This window comes from Cicer arietinum, chromosome 3 (genome assembly GCF_000331145.2).
Source record: "Cicer arietinum cultivar CDC Frontier isolate Library 1 chromosome 3, Cicar.CDCFrontier_v2.0, whole genome shotgun sequence".
Taxonomy (NCBI): Eukaryota; Viridiplantae; Streptophyta; class Magnoliopsida; order Fabales; family Fabaceae; genus Cicer; species Cicer arietinum.
This window is the reverse complement of record NC_021162.2, coordinates 65,310,331-65,332,398: the sequence shown is the minus strand read 5'-3', so window position 1 is coordinate 65,332,398 and position 22,068 is coordinate 65,310,331. Positions and strand designations below refer to the sequence as shown.

At 27.5% G+C, this 22,068-nt stretch overlaps 3 protein-coding genes across 3 annotated transcripts; all 3 read right to left on the bottom strand.

The window, feature by feature from the left end:
* Window positions 1-4,543: 4,543 nt before the first annotated feature.
* LOC101503157 (WUSCHEL-related homeobox 11) lies at window positions 4,544-6,653 on the bottom strand. Its single transcript, XM_012713758.3, has 3 exons — window positions 5,935-6,653; window positions 5,083-5,282; window positions 4,544-4,762 (listed from the first exon to the last, which is right to left on the bottom strand). Exons 1-3 carry the CDS (start codon window positions 6,497-6,499, stop codon window positions 4,748-4,750), a joined length of 780 nt encoding a protein of 259 aa, XP_012569212.1. The 5' UTR covers window positions 6,500-6,653; the 3' UTR covers window positions 4,544-4,747.
* A 10,206-nt stretch (window positions 6,654-16,859) lies between these two features.
* LOC101514658 (basic form of pathogenesis-related protein 1-like) lies at window positions 16,860-17,309 on the bottom strand. Its single transcript, XM_004493295.2, has one exon. It carries the CDS (start codon window positions 17,307-17,309, stop codon window positions 16,860-16,862), a length of 450 nt encoding a protein of 149 aa, XP_004493352.2.
* A 751-nt stretch (window positions 17,310-18,060) lies between these two features.
* On the bottom strand, window positions 18,061-18,680 carry LOC101502531 (pathogenesis-related protein PR-1 type-like). Its single transcript, XM_004493177.3, has one exon. The coding sequence runs from the start codon at window positions 18,667-18,669 to the stop codon at window positions 18,172-18,174; it is 498 nt and encodes a 165-aa protein (XP_004493234.1). The 5' UTR covers window positions 18,670-18,680; the 3' UTR covers window positions 18,061-18,171.
* Between the last annotated feature and the right edge of the window lie 3,388 nt (window positions 18,681-22,068).

Sequence of the window (22,068 nt, the reverse complement as noted above, 5' to 3'; positions counted from 1 at the left end):
CTCTTCTTAGTGCTGCATCATGTCATTGGGTTTTGTGTCTTTTCTTTTGGTTATGCCTTTGCTGTTAAGATGTTTGACCATATTTGACATGCACAAGCCATTGCCCATTTTTATATGTCTATATTGGTAATTGGTTATGTTGATTATCAATGAGTTGTATTTTCCCTTCTCTTATTTTATAACACTCACAAAAATAACCTTTCTATTTTAAAATTGATTTTTTTTTAATGTTAAATTATCATGTGTTGTAATTTTAGTTTTAAGCCATAATTTTTACTCTAGAAAAAGTTATTTTTAGCCTACAAAATGTGAATTTTGGCTTAGGAATATTGTTTTCTCTTCAAAATTACTATTGAGGCAATAAATATTCACTTTACATATCACAAATTAAGTAGAGAACAAAACTGCAACAAATTTAATAATTAATGGGACAAAAAGTCTAATTTTAAAATTAGAAAACCATTTTCGTAAAGATAATAAAATAGGAAACAAAAAATACAATTAACTATTATTTTTTTCACATATGTATACTAAATTTGATTTGGCTAATTCTAACAATTAATCTTTTCATCTCATAAGAAATATTTCATTTGTCTCATATCCATTTATCAAAAAAATTATCTAAAAATAAATGATTGTTTTAATTTTTAATTTACTTTTTTAATTATATCATTTAATTAATATTAGTTACATCATTTTCAATACAATATCTTATATTATATATTTATGATATTAATAATGCACCAATATTTTACAAGGATAATTTAGTAAAAATAATATGATATTTTTTTTTAATAAGTGTAAAATAATTAAATAATTCAATTATTATAGGATGTAGATAATATTATTTAAGGTAATAAACACTTTAAAAAAAATTAGTTAAATGGTTATTATTGTAAAATGATGTATTAAGACCAAAATATCCATCGACTTAAAAAAGATTAAAATTTTCAAATTAATGCGAGTGGTTGAAATTACAAACAAATGATGAAACACAAAGTATAATAAGTTTGGATCTCACTTTTCAAAGTTAATTCGCAGAAAGAGCGTGTCCTAATACTTATATAGAATGCACAATTTAAAATTCTGATAATGTAAGACTCAATTCAGATTTCTAATTTATGAATTAGGAATTCACTATCAAAATCAAAATTTAGTTATATAGATGTTAAATGAATTTGTATCTCACTCTTAAAGACTAACTATAATAGAATTAGGATACCCAAAATATATACATACATAGCACAACTCAAGAACCATTACAACTACCTAAAACTCAAACTAAACTTCTATAACGAAATACATGTCCTTCTTTTATGTTAATTAATAGTATTAAATATGTTATCAAATGGCCGTTGGATTTAAATGTGAGGTGTTAAAATTGTTTATAAACACATGCTATAACTTACATTTAACGAAGGGTTTCCCTAATATATATAAATGATATACCCTCCTTGTTTCCATATATTAATCATCTAACGAAAATGAGATTTTGATGTGCTTAAGAGGATTTAAGGGTACTTAGGCATGACAAGCACACAAAAAATGGGCAGGGGAGCAGTATCCTTTTTACAAAAACGGGACATTTTATTTGACAAGACGAAAACGTGACATTGAACATTGATCAGTGTGTGATTGATATTGTTAACGAAAATAAAGGACAATTAGGCACATATGAGTACACCTAAGCTTAAAATGATTCATTACATAGAGAGTCGTATTAGAAGTTGAAACTATTCGTATCGGTTAAAGTTTATAAGAAAGTTGGGTGTTAAGGATAAAATCAATCTTGTAATATTCATTCTGAAAAACGTGGTGTAGATTTAAATGTGATTGTTGGTACGTGTCAATTCAGCATGATTGTGGAGTATGCATCTATAATCGGATTTAGCACTTTGGACTTCTGTTTCATATTGGGCCTTTTCCTTTAGTGTGCGGGCTTAGTCTCGTTTAAGGGGTCTTTCATTTATCCCCTTTTGCAAATATGTAAGAGAGAAGAGTTCTATCTTTCCTAATTGCTGCTTGTGAGTACAAACATGCATTAAATACATTATTAATCCGCACGGGCTTATTAAAATTCCCATCAAGGATGACCAAGATATTTCTAGTCAACTGAATCGGTATATTTTGCAATATACTACTATGCCCTTTTTAAATTATGACCTGAAAATAAGACATATTATTATATAGAACATCGAATCTAGTAGTACAAGTGTATAATTTTATATGAGTCAATAAAGAATAGTGTATCATTTTTTAGACATGCCAACCTATTGAACTTAATTATATACTATATGCTATCTCACATGGATATACTAAGTAGGTGTGCCATTTTGTGGTAGGAGATTAAAAAATTCAAAAGAATCCTAGACAATTATTACAAACATCCGTCTGATTTGCATTGGTTATATTGGTCGGTGGGAATATAAAGTTACAGAATTATTCATCCAAATTTCTTTAAAAAATGAATATTCATCCAGTGAAAAATCCACCTAGTGGTCATGCACTTACAACAAAATCGTTAGCTAAATTATTTAATTGTTAAAACCAATTAATCGTTCTTCTAGTTGATGTGATTTTTCTTTTGAAAATGCAATATATAAATTATAGTATTATTAGTTACATTCAAATGTCTAGCTAGAACAACTTAATTAATTATAAACTGTTTTAATTTATGGAATGTTATACAATCTTCACAAAAATAGTTTGTAGAGTGATAATTATCTACTATTTATAAATAGTTCTAACATATTATAACATCTAAAACAAAATATTTGGACGTGATTCAGGTGACTTGATAGAAAATGATTCGATTAAATTTATATAAACTTTGATGATATCTTAAAATTTGGATTAAACTCTGTATAACCCTTACAAATCTGACTTATAGTATAAATATTATCTATCACTAATATACATTGTGCGACTCCTAGCATAAATAAATTGTTGTATATACAATTATACATGCCTTATAATAGTTTATAGTTCCTATATTTTTTATGAGTGAGTGATTGTTCTTTTCCCAAAAAGAAAAAGTTTTAGAAACATGAAGGTTCAGTGTATTATGTATCTATAATCTTGTTGATAGAGAGACAAGTATATATTTGTGTGTATGAAGGATAACATTTGTCGGCCTTCCCCTATTTTGCTCCCTTTGAGAAAGATGGAGAAAAGATAGGCAACACGAGTTAAAGAGAGTTTGATATGTTCCCAACAATGGTCCACCATGTCCCCGTGTGAACAAAAAGAAGGTCAATATATTTTTTGACAAAAAATACAATCAAAATTTTAATATTATATACAAATTTTTTATATTATAGATGTTGTTTAAAATTTAAATAAAAAAAATTATTTTTGATTATAAATGTATTTTTTACTAGAGATTAAACTTTTAAGATTAAAACAAATTTTTTTATAATGTTTGAGTAAATCTATCAACTTTTGACTAATTCAATATTCCACTATAATTCTTTATTACTTTTTCTACCATATCTTTAAAGACGAAAAAAAGTAATATTTCCATGTGATCTTTTTGGTATAACTTGTCCCACATTATGCATTATTTATTATTTATGTAATTAAATTTAGGAAACAATTGACGCTACTTGTTAATAATACAATAAAAACTCCAATAGTTTAGTAATATAAAAATTGGCATTATATTCGTAGATTGCGGATTTAATTTTCGTTAATGTTTATAAATTATTTTTAAAATATTTAGTGAGTCCAAATATTTACTAATTTGAATTGTGATATTATCCTTTATTAAAAAATACAATAACACAACCAAGATTTAGATTGTTTTGTAGTCGAGACATTTAAAGTCAATTAGCAATATGAACCTTTAGAGCTATGAAATTGGAGTTCTTGACCCGATTAAGCTAGCCCAAAAAGATTTAGGGCTTAATTTATTGGATCTGGCTATAAATATGGGCTCTACAAAAAACACTGATTAAGCCCAACCCTATGCAGGCTACATATTTGGCCGACCATCATGTTGTCACGATGTTTTTTCTAAAACCATTGAGTTTAAAAGGAACATGAAATCTAGTAATTCAGATTTTGACTATCCCGCATAAAGAATCGAAGAAAGAGAACGGAGAGGAAGAAAACGAAGGGACTTGTAACTTGTATATTTTGCGCACTATTGGAAACATTATATATAATTGTGAGTATATTATCCCGATAATAATCACACTTTACTATAAAAATTCATAGTTGTGAATTAATTATCAAAGGCAATTCATATATGAAGTGTACTAGATTTTACGTTTTAAATCTACTTCTCATGGATAATCTTTCCCAGAGGTAATATAACTTATCATTAGCAGAGGTAGGAATCTTGAAATTATTGTGATTGCTCGTTAAACTGTTTGTAAGTCTTAATATTTCATCTATTGGGTTGGCATATCTTTTATATTTCATGTTTTGATACATAAATATTAATTATAAGAACATAGGTATACATATATATCAATTTCTTAAAAATTACTTTATTTTGTATAAAATATAAGAAAAAGTTCGGTCAATAAAAATTAATGTATTAATTACTATTTAAATCAAACATTTTTATTGACTAACTTTGTTTTATATTTAATACAAGAGGAATATATCACACATAGATAGATATATCTATTATTTTGACCCCATATATGACATTACTAATAGTTGCAAGAGGAGCAGCAATCAGTGAAACGCGTATAGGAAGCTTCCACTGTAGCATTACAGCTTGATCCATTCATACTTGTCATGGTTTTGATACCTGAAACCCAAATTTAAGAATCACAACTAAGAAAAAAAACACATTTAAGTAAAAATAGTAGATTTTGTGGATAAAAATAAATTTCTAACTAATCATATTTTATCATATTCAATATTATCATTTATTAAATATACTTTTAAAATTAATTTCCTCACAAAGTTTTTTAAAAAGATAATTTTGAGAATGTATTTTATCTGTTATATATTAAAGATAATTTGTAGAAATATATGGTGCAATTGCAAGGGAGAATCGTACAGACATGTTTGCATATTTTGAATAAAAAAAATGATTTAAAGATGTAGTATATGATAAGTGCCAACCAGAAAGTAGCTTTCACCATGCTGCAAGGACTGAATGAAGAAGCCAAATTCATTTGTAGGAAGTGGCACACCAGAGGAATGAAGTAACATAACATCTTCTCCAAACACTGTTTTCATGTCTATTGGTCCCGCTTGAACTTCTGTTGCAATTCCATTGATAAACACTGTTATCATTCCTGTAACACTACTACCTCCATATCCTTTACTCCCAAAAACAAAATATTAATTAGAACATATATTTTGGTCAATATTTTTTATAAAATTAAATGTAAAGCAAAAAAAAAAAACCAATGATCTCACTCTACTTATTTTTTTCTTACACTAAAAATTTAATAGGAGTAAAAAGTTTTGTTGAAAATAAAGAATTAAAAGAAAAGAGAGAAAATGTTCTAGGGTTTGGAAATGTTTGCAGTGAAGTATTAAAAAAAGGAAGGAACAGAAACTGGAGCCGGAAAGTAGCTTTCATGTTTTTCCGGAAAGTACAACTTTCATGCAATTCAAACGCGGAACTGTCAAATCAACTAAAAGGTTTCTACTTTATTCTGTACCCTACCTCAAACCTAACATCAACTTTTACACATAAACTCTCATCATCTAAATTCAATTACTAACATCGATTAATTTGCTTTTCTTCCTAACAAAAATTGTGATTTTTCAATTTTCTTTATTAATCACTTCATTCAATGTCTTATAGCATAATAAATAAATTAAATTAAATATTTCTATAGTCTGTGTTATAAAATAATTGGAGATATTTTTAATATGATTTTGAGCAATTATTCTGTGATTTTATCCAATTATTTTTTAGTTATAAAAAAAAAAAGACATGCAAATTAAGATGCAGTTAATTACCAGGCTGATAGTTAAAATTAGGAGAAAGAGGTGGAGAAAAAAGTGATGATCCAGCTAAAGTTTGATGAATTCCATGGAAAGGCATTTGAGAAGAAAGTGAAAAGAAACCATCCATGCCTTGTTGAACAGCAACACATGATGAAGAACCCAAAGAATCATTTAAAGAAGAGGAAGAACCACCAAACCCCATTTTTTGAACCACATCACATGCTATATTTGCATGTGCACCATCATCAACATGTTGTTGAGGCTGCTTCATCAACATCTGATTTCTTTGCTCAAGTGTGGCTTGTTGCATCTGTCGTTGTCGACGCCGAGATCTAGACCGCCGATTCTGGAACCAGTAAAAGACGTTGGCGTCGCCGACGTTACCGAATTTCTCAAGAAGTTTTCTTATTTTGATTGTTTCTTCTTTTGGTGGATTCACCATGCCACTGTTGAAGATGGATTCAAGTATGAGAATTTGTTCTGGCTTTGGTGTCCACCTTGACCTAACCGGTTCATTTTTCTCGGAACCATGTTGGTTTGGAGTGTTGTTTGGGTCATTTTGCTTCTTATCTTCCATAACAAAATGTTTTGTTGAAACTTGAAACTTGCAACTGAAACTGAAACCTAGGTAAAATATATTATATATTTTGCTACGGACTACAAAATATTGCTTTGCTGGAAAAAGATTAATGTGAAGAGGTGGAGATTAATATTGACAAATAATCAAATTACATTTTAGTCCTTTTAACTCCCATACCCTCTTCTTTTTTATCCATATATAGTCAATGGAAAATCATGAAACAAGCTACATATTTTAATGCTTGCATACGTTACTTTTTTATCCCTAGTTTTCATTTTTTTAGGACAAAGTTTTTAGTAATCTTTGTAGTTGGATGGACAAGATCAAAGATTATTTTAGTCAACATTAAAACTCTCAAATACTGTAATTCAATTTAATTTTAATTAAAGTTTATTAACTATTAGAATTCAAATACTTATCATTCCATAGAAAAATGAGTTTTGAAACAATTCTATATTACAAGTGTGATTTTCATACATAAAAAATATATAGTGTGCATGTATTATTATCATAATTAATTAGTATTTGGTAAAACAAATTTGAAGGTTAGTTTCAATTGGTTAGAACAATTTATTATTAGGCTTCATAGTTTGTTTTTGTTATACTCTATTTTTAGTGTGCGACGATACTCTATGATAGTTGATTTGATATTGTGATTGATGCTAAATGGAAAAAAATTCCTTAAATTGCATTTAGCGTTGGTCTAGTGTCTAAATTGTGATTGATGCTAATTCACTTGATGTAAAACAACTGCGTATGTCTGAATTTATAAACATAGTAACGTAAATGTAGTAAGGATGGCTTGAAAGATGTTAATTGTGTGTGTCCTTAAAAATGTATATAAATTTTGATAACGTGTTTTTCTTGAAATTCACCTGAAACATTTGAATTTTGGCAACATGCACCACACTCACATTTTTCAATTATGAGTTAACATGGTTTATGTGAGATATGAGAATTGTTAATATTAAAAGTCCTTCTAACATAGCGCTTGTTTTGTGGAACACTATAATTATCGATCAAGCTGGATGAGGGACAAACAAACACAAAAGTTCCTTTGACCATGTACTTTGTATTCTGACAATGTAGCTTTTATCTTTTGTTGATGTATGTATACTTACCTCGTGCAAGTGTAGCCAATGATCCGAGAAACTATGCTCAGAATTGGAAACCTTCTAGTTTTGGGTAAAAACGAAATGATTCGTTTTCTTACCACACTTATTTGTTTTTATTAACTTCATTCATTCATCAATAATCTAAGCACCTGTTTACCACTTCTTGTGCTAAATTTGGGCTTTGTTTTCTAATAATTATTTATTTTGCTACTAAATAAAGAGAGAATGTGATTTATTAGTTTTGTTTTATATAAATCACGGTTCATAAGTGAAACTCATTAAATTGTCACATATTTTCCACAAAGTTGTTTTTATATATAATCTCTTCAAATATTTATGCAACATGAAAGTTGAAACATTATTAAGGTTGAATGTCAGGCTTGTTTCGAGTATTAATATGTGTCTGTTATTTCTCACTTTTTTTAAGAACATTTTTAATTTAATAAGTTGATTTTAAAAGTTTGAATTAGGTATTATAATTCTAAATAAAAATCATATATAGTTGAAGAAAAAGTAAAAATAAAAAATTTTAAATAATGAAACACTTGTTAAAGTACATCAAATATTACTTAAGATTTATACCCAACGAGTAAGAACCAGTTAGTATAAACTAATATATTGCTAACTAACTATTGTATTTACTTGTATAAACTATTTAAAATTAATTTCAACTGAAATTTAAGTTTCATTTGAGTCTACCCAAGATATATATGTTTGGTCAAACCTACCATTAGGCAGCGTTGTCAAATAAATTGGTTTGGTTTAATCTACTCTGACTTAATGGGTTCGATTTTATGTATCAATCAATTTGAACCGACATATATTGTGTTGCAAATTATTAAGACTTGCTCGATCACTCTAGGTTATGCGGGCGAGTGAGTCACCTGACTCGTTTTTTCTATTTGATATCTCTCTATTTTAATTAATAAAAGATAAATACAAATTTATAAAACGAAAACAACATCAATCCCCACCAATCAAAATAGAAATAATAAAATAAAATTATAAATGAACACCATATAAGCCACATAATAGATGTCTCACCTAATTTAAAATATTTCTTACAAAGTGCAACATCTAGAGATAACAAAATGAGGTTGAAAATAAAATAATTGATAATAAAGAAATTAAGGTGGATAACTTTTTTTAATAATGAGGAGAACATGAAAATGAAGAAAACACAGTAGAAAAGACTAAAGGAAAAAAAAAGCGTAGAAATGAATGTTGAAAGTTGTGAATGCAAATGAAAGCTGAACAATATTTATAAAGAAAAATAAATTATGAGCTTTAGTTATATAGTTTAGGGAAACAAGAGCATGTGATAATATACATGGAAAGATGGGACGCAGTAAAGGATGAATGAAAAATGATGTTAGAAAGTAATAAAAAAAAGGAGGAACAATCCAAAGGGTTGGTCTAGAAACCGTGCAATAATTTATTAGCCATGACGCTAAGCAAACACAGTCTTACAATGGCTCTATCTCTGCCACCTTCCCCTTTCTCTGCAACCCTTTTTAATAATAAACGAAACCATAGTAAAGGTTCTTCATTAAACCTCGAACACTTCGCTTGCTATATACTTGTCCCATGGTTTTAAATTACTGCAATTTAAATTATTGTTGTAATATCGTTGCAACCATTTTAAAATCAGTTACAATTGCAAATTGTGATTCTTCCAATCAAAGGGAAAAGAAAAATAATTGTTTTTTATTTTTCGATTGTATTATTATTGTGTGAGTCCAACACTATTTTCTCTGTTTCTTTCTTACACGCGGGTCTATTGCTAGTATCAATAATATTAGTGACTTGTGTCATTAATATGTAAATATGTGCGTTAAAGGGGTGCACTATTTATTCCATTTTCAGAATGCTGGCAATTCATGACGGTCGACATTTTATTTTAATGATAAAATTTGGTAATTTTTCAAATGTGTGATGTATTCAGGTCAAAATGTCCAGTACTATTTTCTATTTTTAAACTAGGCATAAATGTAGAATAGATATGTTACTCTATTTTCGTTCAAATGACAAATATTAAATATTGTTATATTAAATATTTTATTTAATTTAAAATTTTATAGTTGTATAAAATAATTATAGTAAAATTCATTATAAAAAATGTAGAATAAAAATCACGAGAGAGAACAATATAATAATGAATGAATGAATTTCAGAATATAAAATAGTCAAAACATAAACATATTTTAAAGAAATCTATAATTTCTGATTTTTAATATTTTTGTGAAATCTCAATGGTTTAACGTTTTTTTATATAAAATGATCAAGGATGGTAGCATTGCTGTGGTCGACCCTACTTATGAAAATTTTAACTACAAAATAACATTAATTATATTTACAGAGTTTCATAATTAATTTCGAATGTACAGTGTAGGTTTGATTCGGTTAATACTAATTATTATTTATTTAAAAAATATTATATTCATATTACAACTTTATAAAAAGTGAAGGAAATTCAGAATTTATGATTAATTAATTTTATGTTACTAATTATTTTTTATTTATTTAATAAAATATAAAGGGCAAAAAAGAATTTAGAGAAATGTGCGAATGTATAAGGACAAGGTGAGACCAAGTAAATTCTTCAACAAAAAAAAAGCGGATACAATGAATCAAAGTCCAGACTGATAAAAGACGAAGCCCATATAACATGCGCTTAAATAATTCAAACTATAAATTATACGCCATACCACTTTTATATACTCGTACCCCACACTTAAATCAACCTATCTAGTTTTTATTTTATTTTATTAAAAGTAAACCATAAAATATTGTCCCAGTCCACCAGATTTAATTTATATTTTCAAAAATTCAATTAAAAATTACTCAAACACAATGATTCTAGTAAATTTAAAGTTAGAATTTTTTAAAATGATTTTTTTTATCAGTAAACTTAAACCTCTAAGCATTACATGACATGCATAATAAGCACTACTTCAACAATTATTCACTTAAGTATTATCCTAAGCATGTTATCATTGTTACCGATATATATTATAAGCATCGTATATAATTATGATGCAATATACACACACACACACACGTAAGATAACATATAAAATAATTATCATCAATACTATTTAATATTTACTAATTAGATCATAATTTCGTTAAAAAATATTACTCTAGGCATCAAAATATAATTAAAATAATTCATCATATCAAGTAATGTCACTTTAAATTCTTATATTCTTACAACTTTCTTTAGAACCTTAAAACGTTAATAGGTGGATGATTATCATTCATTGGTTGTATATATACCACGTTTATTTAAGTGTAGTGTGCACTTTTGAAAAAAAAATAATGAATAAAAATAAAGAAAATAATGTTTTAAATTTGTAGGTAGTTTTCTTTTGTTCTTTCTTTTTCTTATAGTTTAGAACTCTAATAGCCTAATAATTTAGTGTTTTTATTCTGTGATCGATCTCTTCTATACATATTTCAACTTTACTTCTTTGTTTTACTTCTCCTTCAATAATCCATTTTTCTTATTTTCCCTGTTAGCTTATAGTTGTTACTTGTACACAAAGAAACTAGTGAAACTCAACAATAGAGTGGTGAAAAAGGTTTATTTTGCAAGCCTATTTATATATGAATTATCTGAATCAATTAACACAATTGCTAACTGAAATCTAACCAACAAATTAACTGATTGATTCGTTAGTTAGTTATGATATTCAATTACAAGTCACATAATACTCACAACATCTCATAATCATCCTCGCCAACTTGCCCTTAATAGAGCAACCATATTTTTTTATTATCATAGTATTTGAGTGAAGAGTCAATTTTAATTAAATCAATTTCCTCTTTAACCTCCATAGAAGATGGGGATAACATTTTACCAATTGAACTATCAAAATGGGTTAGTTTCAATGGGTTAACACATTTATCCGTTATTAGAATGGGTTGGTCCGTAAAAATAAAAACTAAAAAACAATTGTATCTTTTTTACCTAATCCAATTAACTGAAATAAAATATTGTATTTGTCCAAACCAACCCAATTCAAACATCTTGTAATTTTTTTAAACAATTTTAATAACAACAATATAAAATCTTTAAGAATTATCATCTAATTTAAAATTATTAATAGAAATATATTTAAATATATAAACTTAATAAAAAAACATAAATTTAACTAAAATTTTAAAGTTTATAAATCTCTAATTGTTTGGCTGGTTCAACAGAAGGAATATATTTGTGTTTAATTGATATACAATGTAACTGTAATAAAATTACATGCATTTTATCTTATCATATAACAACAATCAAATAATTGTGAGAAACTAATGTAACAAAAGTGGCATAAAAATTGAAACAGATGAATAAAACTAAAAGAAAAATGGAATGAGCCGATTTTGTACATTGGTCCTCATATCCCATAGTAATTGGGTTGGGTTTAATAATTTGCAACCCAATACTAAATAGTTGCATTTTAATCTAATTCATTTATGTGATGAAATTAAAGTCTCGATTCATATTGACTTATCTGAAATTACTTTTTCTACTAGCGATAGTGATTTTGATGATAATAATAAAATAAATTCATAGTAAAAAGAAAGAAATTAGACTCATTTTAGTCTTTAAAAGTACATTAATATATAACATTTTTAAAATTTTGAAAAAAATTCATAACACGATTTTAGTGTATTAGAAAACGCATTATTGTGTGATTAATTTCAGGCTTTTAAATCATTAGAAAACGCATTATTGTCCCACAACTTATTTTAATTTGTGTTTTATTAGTGGCAAAATTTATTTCTTTAGTTTAATACACTTTTAAATGTGTTATTCCTATAACAAAAAATAGATGTTGCCGTTACAACTATTTCTCTAATTCTCTTTCATCTCAATTATCATTAATACACTTTTTATTAGATGATCAAGTATTTTATATATAAATTTTATCAATTATTTTCATCAACTTCATTATAAAAACTTATAATGCTGTAGATTATTACTATTTTAATTTTCAAAACTAATTAAATCTTTGTATTTTTCTTAATTCAGAAGAATTTCAACTTTTTTCTATATTTTTTTATAAAAATATTATACTAATTTTTTTGGATCTGCCATGGAAATTAAAATTTGATCCGGTTGGGACATTCTAATTTGGTCCTCCAGCTAAAACAATGAAATCACTCGTCGCTAAAGATATTATGTCGGCACATGAAACCGTTGATGGACATAATTTTTCTAAGATTCTTTTGATTTCGTCTATTATTTTGTATCCTCTTACGCTTTTGTTTAATTGTGCATCTTTTTTCTGATTTCTTTTCCGGCATTAAGTCAATTAATATGGATGCATCACACCCCATCAATGAAATCAACCAAATTGCATGTGTAATGATAAATATTGTATATTTGTCTAATATTCATAAGGCAAGAGAAATGCATGTGCTTACAATTATTTATTATGAAATAATATTTTGAATAAATTATACTTTTATACAATTTTTAATTCATTTTTATAGATTATATGATAGAAATATTTTATCACTAAACTAAACTTAGTAAAACAAAAATTAGAGTTAGTTAACTTTATTATTTTTACAACATTAATTTAATTTAATATCTATTCCATCAAAATCATCACAATAATGTATTTAATAAAAAAATATGGAAATGGAAAAAATTGAAATGCCACATTGATTTTATAGAGTTCTAAAATTATGATTTTGTAATCGAAAATTTATGAATGTAGATAAATAGAACCTTGAGCATAGAGAGAAAGATAAATAGAACCTTGAGTTCTAAAATTATGATTTTATAATGGAAAATTTATGAAAGTAGATCACTATTTAGAACTTTGAGCATAGAGAGAAAAATGAGTAAATTTTATTATTATGAGTATACAAAGAATTAATTGTGGGGTATGTAGTAGCTTACTCTAGCAAAGCAGTCATGGAAGTGCATACGGAGAAAAGCAGCGGTAATGGAATTGTTTTTGTTGAAATTGGTTTGAACAACTTGACGAACGATATTTTCTGCTTTTGGACAACTTGAATTATAGAATCCAACCTTTAGATCACTAAATGCAAAGGGGATTAGGACTAAGAAAAATAACAAAAATGAAATGGTGAATTTCATTTTGAGTTGTGGCTCTCTACTTGCTTTATGAGCTATGAGTTGTGGCTCTCTACTTGTTTTTATGAGCTATGTTAATGTGGATTAGCATGTGATAATGATAAGGAAATACATGTATATATAGAGGATTTTCACTAGTCAATTTTTTAAAGGTTTCAAAAATGGTACAAAATTGTAATGTGGACATGGTTTGCACTAATATTCTATTTAATTTTGATGGCAAAGAAAGGAAGGTTGAAAAATATCATAAATTTTTTTGAAGGTTTCAAAAGTGGTACAAAATTGTAATGTGGACATGGCTTGCACTAATATTCTATTTAATTTTGATGGCAAAGAAGGGAAGGTTGAAAAATATGTATGAACATTCATAAATATTTTTAAAGTTTCAAAAGTGGTACAAAATTGTAATCTAGACAACATAGCTTGCACTAATTATCTATTTAATTTTGATGGCAAAAAAAGGAAAATTGAAAAATATGTATGAACATTCATAAATATCTTAAATTAATAATCCAATTAAGTCAAATCAAACCAATATGTTATTCATGGCTTTTATATTTCGTAAATAGATAACAAAAATTAAATCAACTAAAATTAACTAATTTTAATTTTTGGTTCGAAACATTTTTTCGTCCCAAAGCAAATCAAAACAAATAATTACACTCCTACTTGGTAATATTGAATGAGGGCAGACCATATGATTTCGGAGATATAAGGTGTTGAGTTCAATGTTCATTCGTTAACTTTCTAATAAATACTTACAATTAACTTTGACAGGTCCAAAAAAAAAAATTAATAATTAATAATTCTTCTTTACTCAAGAACTGATGATTTAATACTAGTGAGGAATCATTCAAAATGACCTACGGTGTTATCAGAGTTTTGTTCCCCTCGAATCAAAATAGCATAACTACAATATCAATATTATAAATAAATCAAAATGACTTATTTATTTATTTATTTATTTATTTATTTTATAATTTTCTTTTTATTTTCAATAGAACAAATTGAAAATTTCTCTTATTCTTATAGATTTCAAATTGTTTCAAAAATTTCAAATTAACTTTTTTGAAATATAGATGATGTATTTAGATAAATTCAAAATTTCATTTTTTAGAAAGATAAAAAGTGTTCTAAAAAATTTAAACTTTAGATTTTTTTCAAAACTTATATATATTTCAAAATATTTAAATTAAATAAAATTTTGCTTATAAGAATTCATTGTGTGCCAGTTTTCAATTATTTTTGTATTTTAAAATTAAATAAAAAAAATATGATGGTTAGAGATAGAATGTGGCCATGTGGAATAGGGTTAGGGTAGTACATGGACACTTTATCCACATAATCAATCTACCTATATATAAAAATTATTTATCGTAATCAGTTTTATAATCAATCCATAGAATTGAATTTGATTATATAAAATTGGTTAGATTGTAACTAGTTTTACAAGTAAATTTTAAATTCGGGAGTCGATTATGAGTAGGAAAGGTATGAGCACTCTACGACATTCATTAAAATACGGTTACCTATAATTAATTGTGCAAAATTAATGTTAACTTATATAAATTTATTTTCTCCTCTTTTAAATACAAATATAATTTTTTCAAAATAAACTAAAGATAAATATAATTTTATTATTATTATTATTATTATTATTATTATTATTATTATTATTATTTACAATAATACGATCTTGCTCCTACGTATCTCCTGATGCGATGAAGAAATCAAAGTTACGTAGTTTTTTTGGCAAAGAATACGGACGTGTTGATTGATTTTAAAGAAATACGTTTTGTAGGGGAAATTTAAATATAATTAGAAGATGTTGTTAATTTGATAAAGGAAAAAAGACCTCGGGCTTATGAAATTTATTATAATGAGTATGTTTGGTTGTTTGTTTGAAATTAGTTGAAAATATTTAAGATAACAGAGTTGTCACAACTCATTCGTTTTAAACTATGACTGAGAAGATGTCATATCTTGATCGATCCAATTTTATTAAAAGATAATTAATTTAGAGTTTAAAGTCATCAAATTGTCACAACTCAGATGTGATAAATATTTAATATTAATTAGATGTCTCATCTCAATCAATTTAAATATTTATTGTTAATATTTTTATTTTGTTTTTTTAGGAGAAATTAGAAATAAAATAAAAAACTAAACATCCAATTTGAAGAAAGTAAAATAAAATTTCACTTAGAAAATAAGTTTAATAAAAAATTAATAATATGAATAATAATAATGAATCTATAAAAAAAAAGGACTACATTACAAAAGAAGTTGGGCTTGAAGCCCAAACTCCCTTTTTCTAAAAAAAAAATATACATAAAAAACCTAATTTTAAAAAGGAGAGAGAAACAAAATAGAAAAAGAAAGAAAGAGGGAGGGGGAGGCTGGTATCAAATAGAGAAATGAGAGAAGAAAAAAAGAAAGAAAAAAGAAGAAAGAAAGGAAAAAAAAGAAAGAAGAAAAAAGGATAGAAAGAAGAAGAAGAAGACGAAAATAAAATGAAAAAGAAGAAATCCAACTGTGGCGATAGCTGACTATCGTTCGTGTTGAGTTTACTGTTAATAATATTGAATATTGAAGAAGGAAAGAGAAATAAATAAATAAACCTAACATGATCATGAACATGATTTATTTATTTGAATATATATTGTGATAATAAAAAAGATATTATATATATATATATATATATATGTATAATATTAATATTTAAGAAATTTAAAAATACCTTGTTTTTCGGTCAATGAATAATATAAAACTAGTATAACTAACTATTGTAGTTAACTTATGTAATTAACTAATTAATTTGCACAATAAAATTATTTTTCAATCTAGTTTTTTAATTGCTATAGCTTTGAAGAGGATGTATAGATTTTTAAACTAAGTATTATAATTTATATTTCAAACTAAATTAATAATCATTGTTGTTCACATATGTAAAAGAAATATACGACTATTGAAAAAATTGATTCTCAATCTCTTTGAATTAGTGTGTCTGAAGATGTACCATATGAATTATGACACAATATTTAAGTGATTCAAAATAAAGAAAGTTACCAATTATTCAAATATTGAGTAGCAAATATATCGTAATTACATGATACATTAAACAAATGAAAATGAGTTAGTATGGCGCTTCGCCCAAAATGTTGCCACGGGGAGCATAATAGCAAATAACAAATGTGCCTCCATTTTTACATTTTACTTTGTAACATCCAATACTTACTGATTTTCTCCAAACAATTTGAGTATATTGGTGACATTCACCACCAACACATTTGTTACGAGATGAATCATAATATCGTTTATGATTCACCCACAATTTCACCGCGTCCGTGTCGTTAATGTCACGATCGCTCACAAAGATATTCTCGCCGAAACTATTATCACCGGAGTGTATCAATTTACAATCCGTGCGTTGATAGGCATAGACACGTGCAAAATGACCAAGATAATCGTCCCAAACCACATTTGGAAGTGAAACCCTAGTACTAACGTTACATCTTGCTATGTTGTGTGCGTTAACATAGTCTGCATCAGATTCTAAGTCTTGGGCATGTGCAATGTGACCCATCATAATGAGTGATAAACTAAAGATAAATATAATTTTTCTCCTTTCTTTCCTAAAGTTTAAATTTATTATTATTATTATTATTATTATTATTATTATTATTATTATTATTATTATTATTATGTTTTACAATAGTACGATCTTGCTCCTACGTATCTCCTGATGCGATGAATAAATCAATAGTTTTTGGGCAAAAAATACGGATGTGTTGATTGTTTTTAAAGAAATACGTTTTCTAGGGGAAATTTAAATTTAATTAGAAGATATTGTTAATTTGATAAAGGAAAAAAGATCTCAGGCCTGTGGAATTTATTATATTGAGTATGTTTGGTTGTTTGTTTGAAATTAGTTGAAAATATTTAAAATAACAGAGTTATCACAACTCATTCGTTTTAAACAATGACTGAGAAGACATCATATCTTGATCGATCCAATTTGATTAAAAGATAATTAATTTAGAGTTTAAGGTTATCAAGTTATCACAACTCAGATGTTATAAATATTTAAGATTAATTAGATGTCTCATCTCAATCAATTTAAATATTTATTGTTAATATTTTTGTTTTGTTTTTTAGAGAGAAACTAAAAATAAATAAAAAACTAAACATCCAATTTGAAGAAAGTAAAATGAAATTTGGCTTAGAAAATAAGTTTAGTAAAAAATTAATAATATGAATAATAATAATGAATCTATCAACAACAAAAAAAAAGGACTACATTATAAAAGAAGTTGGGCTTGAAGCCCAAACTCCCTTTTTGTAAAAAAAAAAATACATAATAAACCTAATTTTAAAAAGGAGAGAGAAAAGAAAAAGAAAAAGAAAGAAAGAGGGAGGGGGAGGCTGGTATCAATTAGGGAAATGAGTTAGTATGGTGTTTCGCCCAAAATGTTGCCACGGGGAGCATAATAGCAAATAACAAATGTGCCTCCATTTTTACATTTTACTTTGTAACATCCAATACTTACTGATTTTCTCCAAACAATTTGAGTATATTGGTGACATTCACCACCAACACATTTGTTACGAGATGAATCATAATATCGTTTCTGATTCACCCACAATTTCACTGCGTCCGTGCCATTAATGTCGCGATCGCTCACAAAGATATTCTCGCCGAAACTATTATCACCGGAGTGTATCAATTTACAATCCGTGCGTTGATAGGCATAGACACGTGCAAAATGACCAAGATAATCATCCCAAACCACATTTGGAAGTGGAACCCTAGTACTAACATTAGATCTTGCTATGTTGTGTGCGTTAACATAGTCTGCATCTGATTCTAAGTCTTGGGCATGTGCAATGTGACCCATCATAATGAGTGATAAGCCCAACATATACAATACAGAAAATGAACCCATTTTTTTTCTTACTATATTAACTGATTTGTGTTTGATGAAAAATGTTTAAACTATTGTGATGTATTTATAGGGATTTTTTATAACGTCAAATTTTGCAAATTAAAATGGTTATTCGTTTTGTCAAAAATATAGATAATTAAGGTTATTTATTATGTATGACTCAAAAGCTGAAAAATAATAACTATTTTTTTTTTAATTATTATTATTATTATTATTATTATTATTATTATAAATTTTGGCTTTTTAAAAAGAACCAAAGAAAAATTAATTTTCTTTTGAAGGTTTGACTTGTATAAATAATAACTGTAAAATTTGTAATACTATACCAAATTTCTTAATGTTCTTGATCTAGTAAACAAATTTTTGTATTTAGAAATAAATATTTTATGGAAAGAAATATATTTTTTTGGAATATTTTACAATATTATAATATTAATTAAATATCGTGTAAATGTAGTTACTATGTATTAGAGTTTTCCATTTGAGTATATAAAAAGTTTTCAACGTATATCTATAATATCTCATAGGTTAGCTGACAAATAATAAATAAAAAAATGAAATATTTATTTTAGTGTTAGAAAATGCCGCAAAGTAGAAGTAAAAAATAAGGTTAAATTTAAGGGTGTGATATATATGAGATAACTTTCTCATTTCACACAATACCTGCGAGTTTAGGTGATTAACATTAGTTGGTCTTTTTTCGGCCACAAGGGCCAATAAGATATCATGTTCTTTTTTTTTTTCTACGAAGACTACTTATACGGAAAATAGAAATCAATCGAACAAATTATCTTTACTCGCAATTTTATTTATATGTTTAGTTGTATAGTTGATATCATGTTTTTTTTTTTCTTTTTCTATGAAGACTACTTGTACAGAAAATAGAAATCAACCAAACAAATTATCTTTATTCACAATTTTATCTATATGTATAGTTTATATAGCTTAATAGTTCTCAACAGTTACAATCATCCAGACTTAACATTGTTTGTAGAGATTAATATATATCATCAATATCAAACATGATAAACATTATTTTATAATAGAAAAACATTGACAACTAAATACTATAAAATTACGAGTAGTTAGGAATTTAATACACACGTTTTTCCTAGATTTATTTATTGTTTGATATATAAGATTCATTTAATTTGTTTGTATCATAATTGAAGTGATGATGGAACCAAAATGAATGATGCAGTTAATATGGTCTTTGGTTGGCATAGTTACCGGGGGGGATAGTTGCAAGTAATGAAAGTGCCTCCATTATCACATCTTACTTTGCCACATCCAACACTTTGTGAATTTCTCCAAACCACTTGAGTATAATGAATGCATTCACTGACAGACTTAATTTTTGTTTGTTTAATAAGTCCTAGTATTTAGGGAGACCAATTTTTTAGGAGTTTGTTTACTGCTTTGATTCTTTTCACTATATTATAGGGTTGTTAGATGTGGTTAGTTATTTATTTTGTCAGTCATTTTGTATTGGATATATATAGCCTTAGTTTACTATCATTCAATAATAATATATATTCCTTCCAGTTGACTATATTAGTCTTTGAGTTTTAACAATTATTATCAGAACTTTGTAAAGGTCCTGATTATGTGAAAAGGTGTGAGTGAAACACAAAGAGAGAGAGAGAGAGAGAGCAGAATGTCAAAATCGAAGAAGTTTCTGCAACACTCCATCCCAATATTCGATGGCCATTACGATTATTGGGCGATGACGAGTAGAAATTTTTAAGAAGTAAGGAGATGTGGAGTCTGGTGGATGAAGGAATTCTGACATTGATAATTGGGACGTCATTAGCAAATGAGGCAGAGAGGAGGATGGTGGAGGAAGCCAAACTCAAAGATTTGAAGGTCAAAAACTATCTACTCCAAGCATTAAATAAACAAATTCTAGAGACAATTATTGACAAAGGGACTTCGAAGGCAATATGGAATTCAATGAAGCAGAAGTATCAAGGATCCACTAAGGTGAAAAGAGCTCACCTTCAGGCACTAAGAAGAGAGTTTGAGATTCTCACCACGAAAAAAGGAGAAAAGATAGATAATTACCTGGGTCGAACCTTGTCTATAGTAAACAAAATGAAGTTAAATGGCGAGACAATATAGCAGAAAACAGTGGTCATTAAGGTACTTAGATCTTTGACTCCCAAATTCAATTATGTTGTATGCTCAATAGAGGAGTCAAATGATTTAAGTACGTTAAGCATCGATGAATTGCATGGGAGCTTGTTAGTTCAAGAACAAAGGATGCAAGGTTATCATGAAGAGGAGCATATATTGAAAGTGGCATATGAAGACAGAGCAGGCAGAAGTAGATGTCAAGGCACGTTCAAAGGAGGACATGGTCGAGGAAGAGGAAGACAACCTCTAAGAAAATAAATTATTGAGTGTTTAAAATGTCATAGGTTGGGACACTTTCGATATGAATGTCTTGACTAGGATAAGAAAGCAAATTATGTTGAGTTAGAAGAAGAAAAAGAAGATGAGCTTTTGTTGATGTCATATGTAGAGCATCATGAAACTAAGAGGGAGAAGGTGTGTTTCCTCGACTCAAGAGGCAGTAATCACATGACCGAGAACAAAGAATGGTTCCTTGATCTAGAAGAAGAGTTTAGTCGAACAATAAAACTTGGGAATGACACAACAATGGCAGTGGTTGCGAAAGGGAGCATAAGAGTATAAATGAATGGCATAATTCAGGTGATTTCTATTGTTTTGATTCAATTTATTCATGAGCTTGAAAACAATTTATTAAGCTTGGGACAACTTCAAGAGAAGGGGTTAGCTATTTTGAATCAAAATGGGACTTGCTAAGTGTTTCATCCTAAGAGAGATTTGATTATGCAAACTGATATGAGTGGGAATAAAATGTTCTTTGTGTTAGCCTCCATGGAAACAAAGAGCTCTATATGTCTAAAGATTGAAGGAGTGGTTGACAAAGAAGCTCACATGTGGCACTGCCGATTTGGGCACTTGAATCACAAGGGATTGAGAATGTTGTCTATCTACAATATGGTAATTGGTTTACCTTTGTTGAAGCCTCTAAAGAAGATATGCACCACATGTTTGACTGGAAAGAAACATAGAGAGACTATAACCAAGAAAAGCTTATGGATGGCATCAAAACCGCTTTAGCTAATCCATTCAGACATATGTGGTCATATCACGCCAACTTCTAGCTGCAACAAGAGGTACATCTTAAGTTTTATCGATGACTTTACTTGTAAATCTTGGGTCTACTTCTTGCATGAAAAATCAGAAGCTTTTGTCACATTCAGAAACTTCAAGGCTTGTGTTGAAAATGAGACAAGGGCATACATAACATGTCCGAGGACAAACAGGGGTGGTGAGTTCAACTCAAATGAGTTTGGAGAATTTTGTCGG